The sequence below is a fragment of the Arachis ipaensis genome, chromosome B10 (genome assembly GCF_059453495.1).
Source record: "Arachis ipaensis isolate K30076 ecotype BB chromosome B10, ASM5945349v1, whole genome shotgun sequence".
In the NCBI taxonomy this organism is placed as follows: domain Eukaryota; kingdom Viridiplantae; phylum Streptophyta; class Magnoliopsida; order Fabales; family Fabaceae; genus Arachis; species Arachis ipaensis.
Window position 1 is genome coordinate 125,944,829 of NC_142435.1, and position 14,015 is coordinate 125,958,843.

A 14,015-nucleotide genomic window follows, 5' to 3' on the forward strand; every position below is an offset into this window, starting at 1 on the left:
TCCTCCTACGGGACATCAGCTAGCTCAGCTAAGCTAGTAACCAGTGTCGGAAACGGTAACAAGCCGCGAATATGAGCTCTCCACATGCTATGCCTAATCAGTCGGGGAAAATATACTTCCTTCCCCTCCATGACACACCCAATCAAGACTAGCATATCCATCGGAATCTCTGAAAAGTGAGTGGTAGGAAAGACATAGTGGGCAAATATTTGTTGCCAAGTCCTAGCCTCCCTAGTCAGATGTGCAAATAGCATGCCCTTGGGCTTTGTGTTGCTCGAATCCATTACCCAAGAAGCATCTGGTGTAGCAATCACGCGCCTAAGTGCCTCATAGTCGAAATTCATGGAGAGGAGAGCTACCTCTGCCTGCTGGTAGGCACAAGTCTCAGGAGTACCAACTCTGTAGAGCAGTGCATCCCTCAAGGCATCCTCAGTGATCATAATCTCTCTACCCCTCAAGAATACTGAATCCAAGCCCGGTCGAAAGAAATTGCAGTAAAATTCCTTGACCCACGAGATGTTAATCCGTCCCAAGTCCCTATCGACGAAATCCAAGCCCAGCTCAGAAATACGGGCGTTTATGGCACGCCTCACATCATTGGGAAGATTCAGCTTCTTCTCAATATTCAGATTCTTCTTTGCATGACGGGAAAGGCGTAGCTCACAGTAGAGATTTGGAAATTTGGTTGGATCAGTGGACGGGAGTAACTGATTTTCTTTCTCCTCCTCATTCAGCGGATTCCTTGCATAGTTAGCAGATGGTGGGGGTGTAGAGGTCTTGGAGCGCTTCCTTTTTTTTGAAGCAGAGGCTATAGCTTTTCCTCTATCCGACATCCTGAAAAATATGATAGAATATATAAAATATTTAGCATGTAACACAGAAGGCATGTTCAGGATACAATTATCAAAGAGCAATCATGATGTTGCACTGAATATGTAAAAGTGAACAAGTAAACATAAGTGAATGAACCAAGACTGGAATCTTCATTAAAGGCAACATCTCATATTCAAAAGGCAATAATATCATCATATTTTTGAAAGAATTGTTAAAGAGGGTTAAAGGTGAGTGGAAGTAAAACGGTTAAAGAAATTAGTAAGTTAGAAAAGTGGATTAGCGATATGATGATATATAGGCTCAATTGAACGAGAAATTGCGGTTCATGTTCACAATGATTGTGCGAATCCGGGAAGTCAAAAAGGAAATGGAAATTTGCCCAAAACTGAAATAAAGATCAAGATGAAACTAATTTCCTTGAAAATCGGACAGCATTCCGGCTTAAAATTGGACGTTTCCGGACAGCAAAATAGCACAATTAGCACAAAAAATAACATCAATCACGCACAGCAGCAACAGATATTATTTGGCAACACATATTGCATGGAATATCAACCCAAAACCAACATACCGTACCCAAGGAAGCAAGCAGCAGATATGCACATACGGAGCAATTAGCAGGCCTAGAATCCTCTATCCAGCCCTAGCTACCTAACAGCAATTATATCTATCTAACCTAACATACAAAATTTGAATTTAGCTAACTAACATGCAATTCCAGGAACTAACATAAATGAACAAATAAAAAGGAAAAAACAGAAAAAGAAATAACAGAAATGGAGCAGGAACCTGGGAGCCGGGAGAAACTGAGAATGGAGAGGGGGACTACGATAGGGCAGGGGCAGCAGAGACAGAAACTGGCACCGCCGTGAACGGTGGCGGTGAAGACGGCTGGCGCGGTGGTTTGGCCGGAGGTGTGAGAAACTGAGGGGAGGAGGGACGGTGATGGTGAGAGAAGAGAATGATAGGAGAATGTGCAGGACGAACAGAGAGGGAGCGAGCCGCCGGTAGTGATGACGGGGTGGCGGCGGAGGGGTTGGTCACGGTGAGATGGGTGAGAGGAGTGAGAGGGAGAGAGAGGACGGGTGGTGGTGAGAGGAGAAGGGAATTGATGGCCAAGGACGGTGATGGAGGTAGGTCGTGCGGCGGCGGTCGCGGTGAGTGGCGCTCGCCGGAGGTTGCTGGGAGTTGAGTGGTGGGGGAAGAGAAATGGAACGTTAGAGGGGAAGAGGTGTGTTGCGCGAATGCGCTAGGGTTCGCGTCTCTGGGGTAGGTGAAAATTCGAATCCGCGCGTGCGCGCGCCGTGCGCGTTCGCGTCCATTGAGAGAACGTGGGCCCTACGCGTGCGCGTACAACGCGCTTAAGCGGGGGGGAGCAAAATAGGAAAGGACGCGTGCGCGTACCGTGCGCGCACGCGTGCATGGAGTTGGGCTAGGGGCTTAGAGTTGGCCTAACTCAGGCCTAACTCTCTGGAGACTGGCCTGGGAGTCGCGCACCAGACCTGCGCGCGCGCGGCATGTACGCGTCCGCGCGCATTGGGGGAAAGGGAGATTCATGCGTGAGCGTGCAGTGCGCGCTAACGTGGCAACACGCAAGGACGCGCGCGCAGTAAATGCGCGTCCGCGTACGTTGACGAATTGTGAAATGGCGCGATGCATGCGCTCGCGCAGATCGGGTTGGGCCTGGGGCCTAAAGGTAGCCCAGAAATGGCTTAACTCTCTGGGGTTTGGCTCAATCATTTGCAGCAGAAAATCGGCGCGGACGCGGCAGGTGCGCGTCCGCGCGAACTTCCATGTTCTAATAGTCGGCGCGCCCGCACGTAGTGCGCATCCGCGTGGGTCAGGTTGGGCTCAAGGCACAATGTTTGCCCAAGAGAGGCCCAACTCTCGGGAGTGTGGCTCGTGGTGCATGCGCACCGGGACGCGTACGCGTACGTTGTGCGCGCGCGTCCATGCCCTCTTTTTTTTTTTTCCCCTTAGTGTTCACAACTCTTATTCACTCAACCATCATACAATTCACAAAAATGCAATTTTTGATATTATTCATCTACTACTAAACACAACATGCATGTGACTAAGCTAACAATTAAGTTGGACAAACAAATTTGTATGAAACATCTACCTACAATGGTAACTCAAATCACTTATGAAGTAAATTTAAAAGAGTGGAAAGAGTTTACCATGGTGGGGTGTCTCCCACCTAGCACTTTTAGTTTAAGTCCTTAAGTTGGACATTTTGAGAAGCTTATTGTCATGGTGGCTTATGTTTGTACTCATCCTTGAATCTCCAAGGATCCTTGCTTCTCAATTGGTTGACAGAATTTCCAACCATATTCATCAAGCTCGGGCACAGTTCCACCCAAGATATGAGTCCCCATAGTTGGTCTTCACATAGCGAACCGGGATCCCATATCTTGTCTTCACACCCATCCGTTAGTTGAGTTTCATGGCTTTGTCGGATGAGCGGTTGACATAAAGGTGATTGACACATAGAATTCTCTTTACTCCACCAATGCTTCCTCCTAGATCCGTATAAGGTAATCCTTGTCCCAACATCATCCCTATACCTTGAGGCCTTGGCCTTGATAAGCTTAACACCTATTTTCCAACCACTACACAACTCGTTTTTACTTTTAATTCCATAAAGAGTTCTAAGTTGACCCTCATTTTCAAGCAAACCATATTCAAGTGAGAGATTAAAGCTCAGGGATAGAGATTTTACCCACTTAAATGTTGTGTTGGATGGTAATTTGGGGAGAGAGGCTTCCCCACACTTAGACCATGCAAGGTCCACTTTCTTGTGCTCCTCTTTAGTTGTTTCCACCTCTTTACAATTCTCTTCACTTTCAACCTCATCCTCTTTCTTACGTGGCTTGGTGTTATCTTCAAGAACTTCATCTTGTTTAATGAGAGGCGATTCAATTTTGGATAGAAATTCATTGATGAACGAGGTCATCTCTTGATCAACCTCTTCATATTCGTCAATTTCAATATACACTATGCCCTTCTCATCTTCCTTGGGAGGTTGTGCACACTCTTCTATAATTTCAACTCCATGTCCAACGGGTGAAGATTCCATTGTAGAGATCAACTCATCTATGATTGAATCCATTTCTTGATAAACCTCTTCCAAGTCTCCAACGATGATATGTCTTGGAGATTGCGTGTATTGAGGTGGTTCTTGGTAGTGATCTTGATAGGGTGGTGGTTCTAAGGGCTCTTGCTCATAATGGTCATAAGAATATGATAGGGGTGGTTGGTTATATGAGGGGTAGGGATCATAGGGAGGTGCTTAGTATGGGAAGGCTTGTGAGAATGGTTGAGGTTCATGTTGAGGGTGAGAGTCATAGGCATATGGTGGCGGTGCTTGGAAGTCACAAGGTGATTCACCATAGCCATTGGATTGGTATGCATCATAGAATGGCTCTTCTTCATAGTGCCTTGGTGGAGGTTGTTGCCATGAGGATTGATCATATGCATATGGCTCCTCCCACCTTTGTTCATCCCATTCTTGATACACATCTTCATTATAGTCCTCATTTCCTACAACATGTTGATAACCAAACTCATAGCCAAGGTGAGAATTCATGATAGCAAGAAGAAAATGAAAACAAAATCAAATAAGAAGCAAGAAAATTAAATCCTAAAACTAGCAAGAGCTAACGAAAGCAAACATATTCACACTATTCACATATATACAATAACCAATAACATAACACCATTGCAATTCTCCCCGGCAACGGCGCCATTTTGATGAATAGATTTTTGACGGTTTAGAATTTCACTAATAAAATCTCGTTGTAAAGTATAGTTTCTAAACCAAGCAATAATCCTTTCATACAAAAAGTTGTTTGTCACTAGTACAAACCCCTAAAATTTATAAACCGAAGTATTGGACCTCGGGTCGTTCTCCCTAGGAATTACAATAAAGTGTCTTGTTATTGGTTATGAGTTATTTTGGGGTTTTGGATAAGAAGCATGAAAAGTAAATGGCAATAAAAATAAACTAAAAACTATAAAAGGCTCTTGGAAAGGTGTGAGAACTAGAAGTCCTATCCTAGTTATCCTTGTCAATTGCGATGAGAATTATTCATTGCTACCACTTAGTTAACCCTTACTAATTAAAGGAAAGTCAAGTGGATGAATTGACTTGAGCCACAAGTCCTAGCCAACTTCCAAGGAAGGACTAGCTTTAGTGCACTCCAAACCAATTAGCAATCTCTCCAATTATCAATCAACAAAGGAATTAGATAACTCAAGTGTCACTAATTACTCTACCTAGGCCAAGAGGAACAAAATCTACACTAAAACTAAAAGAGACATTTCAACAAACACATAAAGTGCAAGAGAAGTAAACATTATTAAATGCAAGAATTAAAGGAATCTACAACTACAAAAACAAGAGATCAACAATAGAAAAGCAAAGAAGATGCATTTATTATGAATTACCTCTTATTGAATTGGAAGAATGTAGAAGGAACAATACTAGATCTACAACAAAATACAAGAACAACATAAAGGAAATTGCAATAAAAGAATGGAAGAAGAATCAATGTAACTACAAGGAATTGAGATGTAGAAGTAGAAGAACATGAATCTACATCTAGACCTAAGAACTAAACCTAATCCTAATTCTAGAGAGAAGGGAGAGCTTCTCTCTCTAAAACTCTAAACTAAAAGTGATTAGTGGTTGGGAATGATGGTTAGTCAAAAAGTGATGATGATCCTCCTTCCCCCTAATCCTTCATCCTTTTATTCCTTTCCCTTAGCAATTTGGCGCCAAAAATGGGTTCAGAAACCCTCTCAAATCGCCAGGCACGTGTTGCATTAGTGAGGTCATGTGCCCTCATCGACGCGTGCGCACACGGTACGCGTGCGCGTCCCTGGCTAATTCTGCGATGTGCGCGCGAGCACCTTGTGCGCGCGCGCGTGCATGGCTGACTTTGCTTCTTTGACTTTTTATGCTTCTCTCCACTTGTATGCTTCCTTCCTTGCTTCCTTTGATCCATGCCTAGCCTATTTCAATCCTGGAATTACTAGCAAACACATCAAGGCATCTTATGGAATCAAAGAAGAACTAGAATTCATCAAAATAAGGCTTAAAAAGCATGTTTTTACACTTAAGCACAAATATGGGAGAGATAACAAAATCATGCTAATTCCTAGGCTAAATGTGACAAAAGGTTATCAAAATACTCTAAATTCAATGCAAAACAAACCGTCAAATTGGGGTTTGTCAGTCCCCATTTTTTCTTACCTATTTGTCATTTGCATGGATAAACTGTCACAGTACATAGAGCAAGAGGTGAATCATGGACATTGGATCCCTTTCACGGTGGGAAGAGAGAAAATGGAAATTTCTCACCTAATGTTCGCAGACGATCTGCTGTTGTTTGCTGATGCTTCAACACACCAAATGGAGGCAATCAACAGAGTAATGAAAAATTTCTACAAAACTACTGGTTTGAAGATCAATTCGACAAAATCATCAATAGTTTTCTCTAAAAACACTCCAGCACAAATCAAGCAAAGCATCAAGGAAAAAATAGAATTCAAGGAGAATCAAGCTCTTGGAAGATACCTGGGAGCTATGATTAACAACAACAAGGTGGGAAAGAAAAATTACAAAGCAGTTCTAGAAAGGGTTCAAGGAAAGCTAAAAGGGTGGAAATCAAAATGCCTATCACTAGCGGGCAGAATAACATTGGGACAATCAGCAATAAGCCCAAGTGTTAATTTTGAAATGCAACATGAGAGAATACCAAGGAGTATTTGTAATGAAATAGAAAGAATACAGAGAGGCTTTATATGGAGAGATGAGGACCGGAGGAGAAAATGGCATGCTATCAACTGGAAAACTATGTGCACACCTAAACATGAGGGAGGATTGGGATTTAGGAAACTGAGTTTGATGAATGATGCTTTTTTAATGAAAATCATTTGGCAATTACAGGAGAACCCTAACTCGCTCTGGGAAAAAGTGCTAATCCAAAAATATTGCAATGGAGACAGCAACATAAACAATCCTACTGCTAAGAAAGTAGATTCAAACCTGTGGAAGGAAATTGTGAAAATTTGGCCAACATTTCAGAAGCACACAATGAAATTCGTTGGAGATGGGACAACAACTAGATTCTGGACTAAGAGATGGGTGAACAACGAGGGCTCCCTTCTTAACATAGCAACAATGAACATAACAAACATAGAGAGCACTGTCAGTGAATGGATAAATAGAGATGAAAATTGGAACAAAGATAGTTTAAAAAATTACCTCCCAGAGGAAACAACAATGAAGATTGTGGCGCTCCCCCCCCCCCCAAACAAGGAAAATGGCGCGGAAAGAATTCGATGGATGCACTCGGATGATGGGGATTTCTCTGTCGCCAGCACGTACAAAGCATTAGCAAATTGGACCAAACCCACAACCACAATCTGGAGTAAAATCTGGAAGTTGCAAGGACCGCAGAAAGCGAAGATCTTTATTTGGAAAGCAAAGCACAACCGAATACTCACCAATCACAAAAAGGTAAGGATGTTTGCAAGTAGAAGAGATTGTCAACTGTGTCAAAACCATCAAGAAGACCTTCTTCACGCTCTGAGAGACTGCCCCAAAGTCTCCAGTACTTGGGCGCAGCTCATTCGGCCAAGTGCATTTTCTTCCAAGCAAATAGAAAAGAATGGATGGATATGAACATACAACAACAATTAGGACATGACCAGAGTCAAAATTGGATGGATATATTCATTATAGCATGCTGGAAGATGTGAAATTGGAGAAATAAGGAAATTCATAAGCAAAATTATAATAGGCCACAAAATACTCAAGTTGAAGTGATGAAGAAAGTGGCAGAAGTCAAGGAAGCAATCTTATAAACCACCCAAATGCTTTGATTAAAGACATCAATCAATAGCTCAAGGAATCTTATAAACCACCCAAATGCTTTGATTAGGGACATCAGTAAGTGAAAAAAGAGGAATTGACAAATTAGTTTTGTGAATATTTATAGAGAAGGCAATAGATGTGCAGCTTGCCTAGTGAAATACCTCTCCTAGAGAGGTTCTTAGATTATTAGTAGAAGATGAACAAAAGACATCTCTGCCTCATTTAATTTCAGTGTAATTTTTTTTTTTTTGGGCTCTGCCCCGTCTTAATACCCAAAAAAAAAGTTTTCATAAATGAATGTCTCAGGTATTCTCATTCATTACTCAATTTTCACACCGACTGATAACAGAATTTCATAATTTTCATAACTAACCAAACTAAGCAAACATAGTTGATACTGTATTTAAAGTCAGGATTTTGGTTCTCAAGTCTAGTAACCATGGATTGAACATAATTTGCTCCGAGAATCAAGAACGCTGACGAATATAATTAGAATTTCCCTTAAAAGTACATAAGAGTATACTTAGAAAATCAACTTTTTCAGTCAACAAAATAATACAACTAACGCACGCACTTAGAAACTAAAGCACCCGTGTGGTTACCCGATTTCAAGATGGCAAACAAAACAACAATGACAGTTACACCATTTACAATACAGGAGGAATAATCACTTTTATTACCAAGCCTTCATTCCAAGTAAATATGCACTTGGAAATTTCGATATCTTTGATGGAGTTCATTAATTTGACAAGTTGCTGAATATCCGCTTCAAACTAGAACATGATGTACGGAATCTCGCGACACTTGTTGAGCTTATCTGTGGAGAACCATAAAGCACAATAAATAGCTTAAGAACACGAACAAGATCTGAAAAATGATAAATAATCAAACAGCATTCTATCATCGTACGAAAATTTAATTTGCTGAATAAGTTCACTCTCACCTTTTGACAAAAGCGAACATCAAGAGTCTCCAGCATATTGCATTTTGATATGGCAGCTTCAACAGCTTCCCCATCAATACTGCAAGACTAAAAACCGAAAAAAAAAGGGAGGGGGGGGGGGTGTTATGATTTTCAATTTGAAAAAATGATTTTCAATTTGAATCGCAATATCTCATGACTATACACATTCATACATGGTGTGTTTTTTGTAGAATAAAAATAAAACCCAATCCAAAAATCTAAACATGTTCCAAATTATTCAAAGAAACTACTCAGCATGATGACACCAAAGAAGCATAACCACTCACAAACATAATGAATGCACAAACAGATTAAACATTGGCAGGTTAGAATGTTAGACGAATACCTGAAGAAATAGGCTGATCAATCTTGGACAATCTAGCCTTAGAATTTCCAACGAAGAACAGTTGCTGAACAGACAAGTTAGAATAATTATCACATTTGATACAATGAGGGTATAAACCAACAACATTCATTAGAGCCAACTATACCTTAAATTAAGAAAGCATAGGTTGAGACAAGTAATATTGACCTCCTTCAAATTCCTTGATAGCGAAAGGTTTAAGAATAATAGATTTAAACAATGTGCCCTTGATGGAATCTCAACCTTTATAATATTTGTACATCCCACACAGTTGAGGTTCTGAAGTAAGCAGGTGGATTCCTGACTTGACTCCAACACATTCTCATGGGAACTTACACCATATGGGATCTTCAGAGCAGGCGACACATCAACCTGCCCATGACTGCATCCCCACTTCAAATCATGCACATTCTCACAGCCATTCAGGCTCACACGCCTGAGATTTGTGCAGCAAACAAGAAGTTCATCTATGGCAGACTGACAGAGAGTTCCATGGGACAAGTCCAACTCCTGTAGTGCAGGTAAAGCACCTCCTTTGTAAAGAGGTTCCAGTGAAGTGTCGGAAAGAGATTTGCATGCTTGCAACTTTAGCACCTTTGCAAAACAGAAGAAAAGCAGTGCTGTCAGAATAGGTGACAATAATAATTTCATACAAGGTCAATATTATATAGAAAGACATGAGAGAATAAGAACAAACTGAAATTATTTATGATATGATACAAAACAATAACTATTAACACACCCCCCGCCCACCCAAAAAAAATCCTAGGGTAGACCATACCTCTAGTTGTGAACAAAACTCAAAAACAGGCTGCAAGTCCACCAAGAAAGTGTATGATAAGTCAAGAACCGTCAAATTTGGAAGTGAACACAGAGAATCAAGTCCCTTCGAACCAATCAATCGGCATGACATTAATATTAACGATTCAATTAACGGGCATGAGGCAGTGGTGGCAGATAAGCAATCATCTGTTAGTTCGCTGTAATTTAAAATCATAAATATCAGTGGGCAATGCATGCAACCAGGAAACCAAAAAGAAACAATACAAGATGCAACCTAACCTGCAAAAGGAAGCATCCAGAGAAGTTAAGAGCGGACAATTGATGAATACTTCCGACAGTACTCCACATCCTTTCAACTCGAGAGAAACCATAAATGGTGCTTCAATGCTGAGTATGTTCAGTTTCGGACATATTCCTAAATTAAGAGACAGGAGACCAACCTAAGATACAAATGAAGAAAAGAAAACACTTAGTCTCTAGCTACTCAAAATAAGATAAATACAATTCCACACCTTGGATATATCACATACACATAGGCCCAAGCCTTAACACAACAGCATCCCTACAAAAATGCCTTTCTTAATAGTATAAACATTTTTAAACAAAAGCAAACAGCAAATGTCACGACCAAAACAACTTCATATTGATAATGAGTTCACTTCAGACAAATGTTCAAATCAAAAGGTATAAACATAAGTATAATCACACACAAAACAGATCATGAAGCATGTTATAAGCCAATACCACTTACAGGACAGAATGATGCTCTTTCCAAATGATTACAACCATCCAAAATGCAAACAGAAAACGTCACAACCAAAACAACTTCATATTGATAATGAGTTCACTTCAGACAAATGTTCAAATCAAAAGGTATAAACGTAAGTATAATCACACGCAAAACAGATCATGAAGCATGTTATAAGCCAATACCACTTACAGGACAGAATGATGCTCTTTCCAAATGATTACAACCATCCAAAATGCAAACAGAAAACGTCACAACCAAAACAACTTCATATTGATAATGAGTTCACTTCAGACAAATGTTCAAATCAAAAAGGTATAAACATATGTATCATCACACGCAAAACAGATCATGAAGATTGTTATAAGCCAATACCACTTACAGGACAGAATGATGCTCTTTCCAAATGATTACAACCATCCAAAATGACTTTCTCAAGCTTTGGGCAAGATAACTCAAGATTAGTTATTGCTCGACAACCACCAAGGGAGAGACTGACCAGAGAGGTGCTGATAAATCGAATTGATGTCAAATTCTGAATTCATCAAAACATCAAAAGTTATAAAGTATAATAAATAGATTTCAAAAAAGATTACTCATAACCACAGGATAAAATATTAAAATAATCTGACAAACATGTATAACCCATGGCAACCTTAGTCCATAATCCATAATTCATACAAGTAGATCATGCATAAGCAAAGTGAAATCAGAAAATCACAAAGAATAGCTATTCCGAATTCAAATACCTCACAATTATCAAGAGTTAATAATTTCAACATTGGGCATCCTCCTCCATTACTGAAAACATCACATACAGAGTTTGTCAACGATTCGCACTCAGACAGATCTACTTCTTGCAAGGATTGGCATTGTAAAGCCAATGTGGTTAAGCTGTCCTGCTTTGGTATGGCTAATTTCTGCGATGCCAAAAAGTCCATTGTTTAGACTTCTATACTGTAAAGTATTGGAACAAAAAAATGACAGACATACTTGAAGTGAATTTGAAGTGATATTGATTTGGCGGAGTGCAGGGCAGTTGGACATCACCATAGAAGAAAGCATTATAGTCCTCAAGTCCAAATCAGCTAATCTGCCAAGGGAAAAAATGCTTAAAAGAATTCATAAAAGTAAAAGTAAATCCTCATTCATATAAAAGTATGAAAAGGAATCAACAAAGCAATGGATGAAAATAGATGAAAATGAATTTAATTTTCTTGGGAAGAAAAAAATGGGGAAGAAACATACTTGCGACAGTGTACCAATCTTATATTTCGCAAAAGTGGAAGATCTAAAGATACTGAAGTCAGTAGACTACAATTATCAAGCTCCAAAACCTGTGATAGCAGAGGTATAATTTACTCATAAATCTACACCTTGAATTCAGACATATCAGAAATATCAGTGTCCAGGTAAAATTACATACCTCCAACAAACTACTATGAGCTATTGCAGCCATTGAAGAGGAGGTGATGCCTTCACAACTGTGAAGCTTAAGAACTGTCAACATTGGAAGTCTAACAGACTTCAATGAGGAAAAATGTATGTCAAACAAGGGCGGATCAAGTTTATACCGCCAAACACGGCATCACAAAGAAAAGTAATTATATACTAAAACATACCTCAAGAGATACATTTGGGCAGTATGAGGCATCAAGGAAACTAAGGTTAGCACAAGAGAAGGATACTTCACGTAGTGTCTCATCACTAACACATGAGCAATTAGACACATCCAAAGAAACTAATTGGGGGCATGATGTTGCAGCTGAGCGAATTGCAGAATCAGGAAGTTTATGGCAAGAGCCTATGTCAAGTTCATGCAAAAGAGGGCAATTAAGCACAGCCTGTGCAACATTACTGCGTTTCAACGACATGGTTTCAAGCTGTGGACATCTGGAAAAGAACACAAGATAACATTTTAAATTTAAAGGTAAAGGGACAGCTAAATGCTAGTTAAGCATCAAAATATATGAACCTGACTGCTATACGCATCACACGGCATTTTGTTATTTGAAGATGGCACATCCTATAGTGAGTAATAGATATCTCCTGAATACCGCTGCCAAGTGTAGCATCATTGATGCTCAGTCTTTTCAACATAGAGCAATCTTCCAAGGCATGGAAGAAACCATCCGGTATATGTCCTTTTCCCAGTGTTAGAACCTCAAGATTCCTGAAGATGACAAAGATTCAGACGTGGTTGCAGATAACTTGAGTGACTACATTAATACTGCCGAAAAAACCTACCTCAGGGAAGAGATAGCCTTCATGACAAGCGAGGAAATTGTGGCACCGGATATGCTCACTGCTGTGGCTCTAGGATAACGCCTACACATGTCCTCAACTGTAAATACATAAAGCTTTTCAAATCAGCATAGGGAGACTATTACGAAAGCAGGATCACAGCAATGCAAGAGACACATAACATAATTTCCAATATCAACACAAATTATCATAAAAACAACAATTTTTATACAAGATATGCATTCAAGCTTACATTCTTCCAGAGAAATGTAACGATCTTTGAAGTTCAAAGTCCTCCAGAAATCTTCATGAGCACTAGCAGTTCTCCACTGCGTACAAACCCTGGCAGCTTTGCATAGATTGGGAGGATCCAAAAATGAGAAAACCTGCACTTAACGGGTAGGCATGAGTGGATAATTTTAAAACCATTAACATCTCAAATTGACTTAAAAATTGGGGGCATACCATATGCAATAAATCCTCAGTGAGATCCATTTTGACCCCTTGATCTTCTACTTTTGCTACGTCAGATTCATCACATTCACCTTCGCCCTCTACCTCACAGCTAGAATCAAATCCATCCTCCCCCACGTCACTACGCTTGGACCAAAACATTCCATCAGCAAGCCAATAAACAAAAATCATACAACTTGAGCTTATAATTTCCAACAATGTTAACTTTAAAAACAAAAAACAGAAATCTCACTTGAAATTATGGAGAAATTTGGCCCGCTTGCGGTGAGAGGAACCGGAGCTGCTGCTACCTTCTCCGGTGGGGCGCCGGCGAGCGTAGGGTACGGGTTTCACGGCATCATCACTCGACATGAGGCAGTGTTTCTTGGAATTGTCGTTTTGGGACAAAACGACTTCGCGGGTGATAGAGTGATGAGAACGATTAGGGCGACGAAAACTAGGAGTAGAGAGAGAGAGAGAGAGAGAGAAGTTATTTGAATGGATCTGAAGGGATATTGGGACGTAGCTGGGTACTTTGATTTTGGAGTTGGTTATAGTTATGGTTATGTTGTTGTGTGTCGCTTTTCTGCAGAAAGCGAGTGTGGAGATGCGCACGAGCAGACGACGGCGTTTTCGCCATTTTCTTGCATTCTTTTCGCCACGCTCGATATTTTTTTATTTTTTTAAATTTGTTATTATTATTTGTACTGCAGTATTTATGCATAGTGTTGTTGGGTGGTTC

General features: G+C 40.3%; 1 protein-coding gene across 6 annotated transcripts; it reads right to left on the reverse strand.

Moving 5' to 3' along the window:
• Nucleotides 1–5,268: 5,268 nt before the first annotated feature.
• On the reverse strand, nt 5,269–14,015 carry LOC107623076 (F-box/LRR-repeat protein 15). 6 transcript variants are annotated; one of them, XR_015908170.1, is made up of 22 exons: nt 13,527–13,964; nt 13,286–13,415; nt 13,074–13,206; nt 12,824–12,920; nt 12,552–12,749; nt 12,199–12,469; nt 12,003–12,101; nt 11,825–11,913; nt 11,570–11,669; nt 11,326–11,496; nt 10,959–11,111; nt 10,108–10,268; nt 9,827–10,025; nt 9,173–9,639; nt 9,028–9,091; nt 8,661–8,747; nt 8,398–8,534; nt 7,348–7,490; nt 7,106–7,211; nt 6,887–7,006; nt 6,200–6,230; nt 5,269–6,115 (listed from the first exon to the last, which is right to left on the reverse strand). XR_015908170.1 is itself a non-coding variant. In XM_088510284.1 (17 exons), exons 1-17 carry the CDS (start codon nt 13,643–13,645, stop codon nt 8,457–8,459), a joined length of 2,616 nt encoding a protein of 871 aa, XP_088366410.1. In that variant the 5' UTR covers nt 13,646–14,015; the 3' UTR covers nt 8,172–8,456. The 6 variants fall into 6 exon arrangements, 2 of the variants coding, with proteins under 2 accessions (XP_088366410.1, XP_088366411.1); XR_015908164.1 differs by having other exon boundaries at nt 6,065–6,115; nt 6,200–6,236; XR_015908152.1 differs by having other exon boundaries at nt 5,269–6,230.

Coding starts and splice junctions, on each gene's coding strand:
- LOC107623076 (XM_088510284.1), bottom strand. CDS start 13,645: ATGTCGAGTGATGATGCCGTGAAACCCGTACCCTACGCTCGCCGGCGC. Junction 11,914..12,002: donor CTCATAGTAGTTTGTTGGAG/GTATGTAATTTT, acceptor CTGCTATCACAG/GTTTTGGAGCTTGATAATTG. Junction 11,112..11,325: donor TAACTCTTGATAATTGTGAG/GTATTTGAATTC, acceptor TGATGAATTCAG/AATTTGACATCAATTCGATT.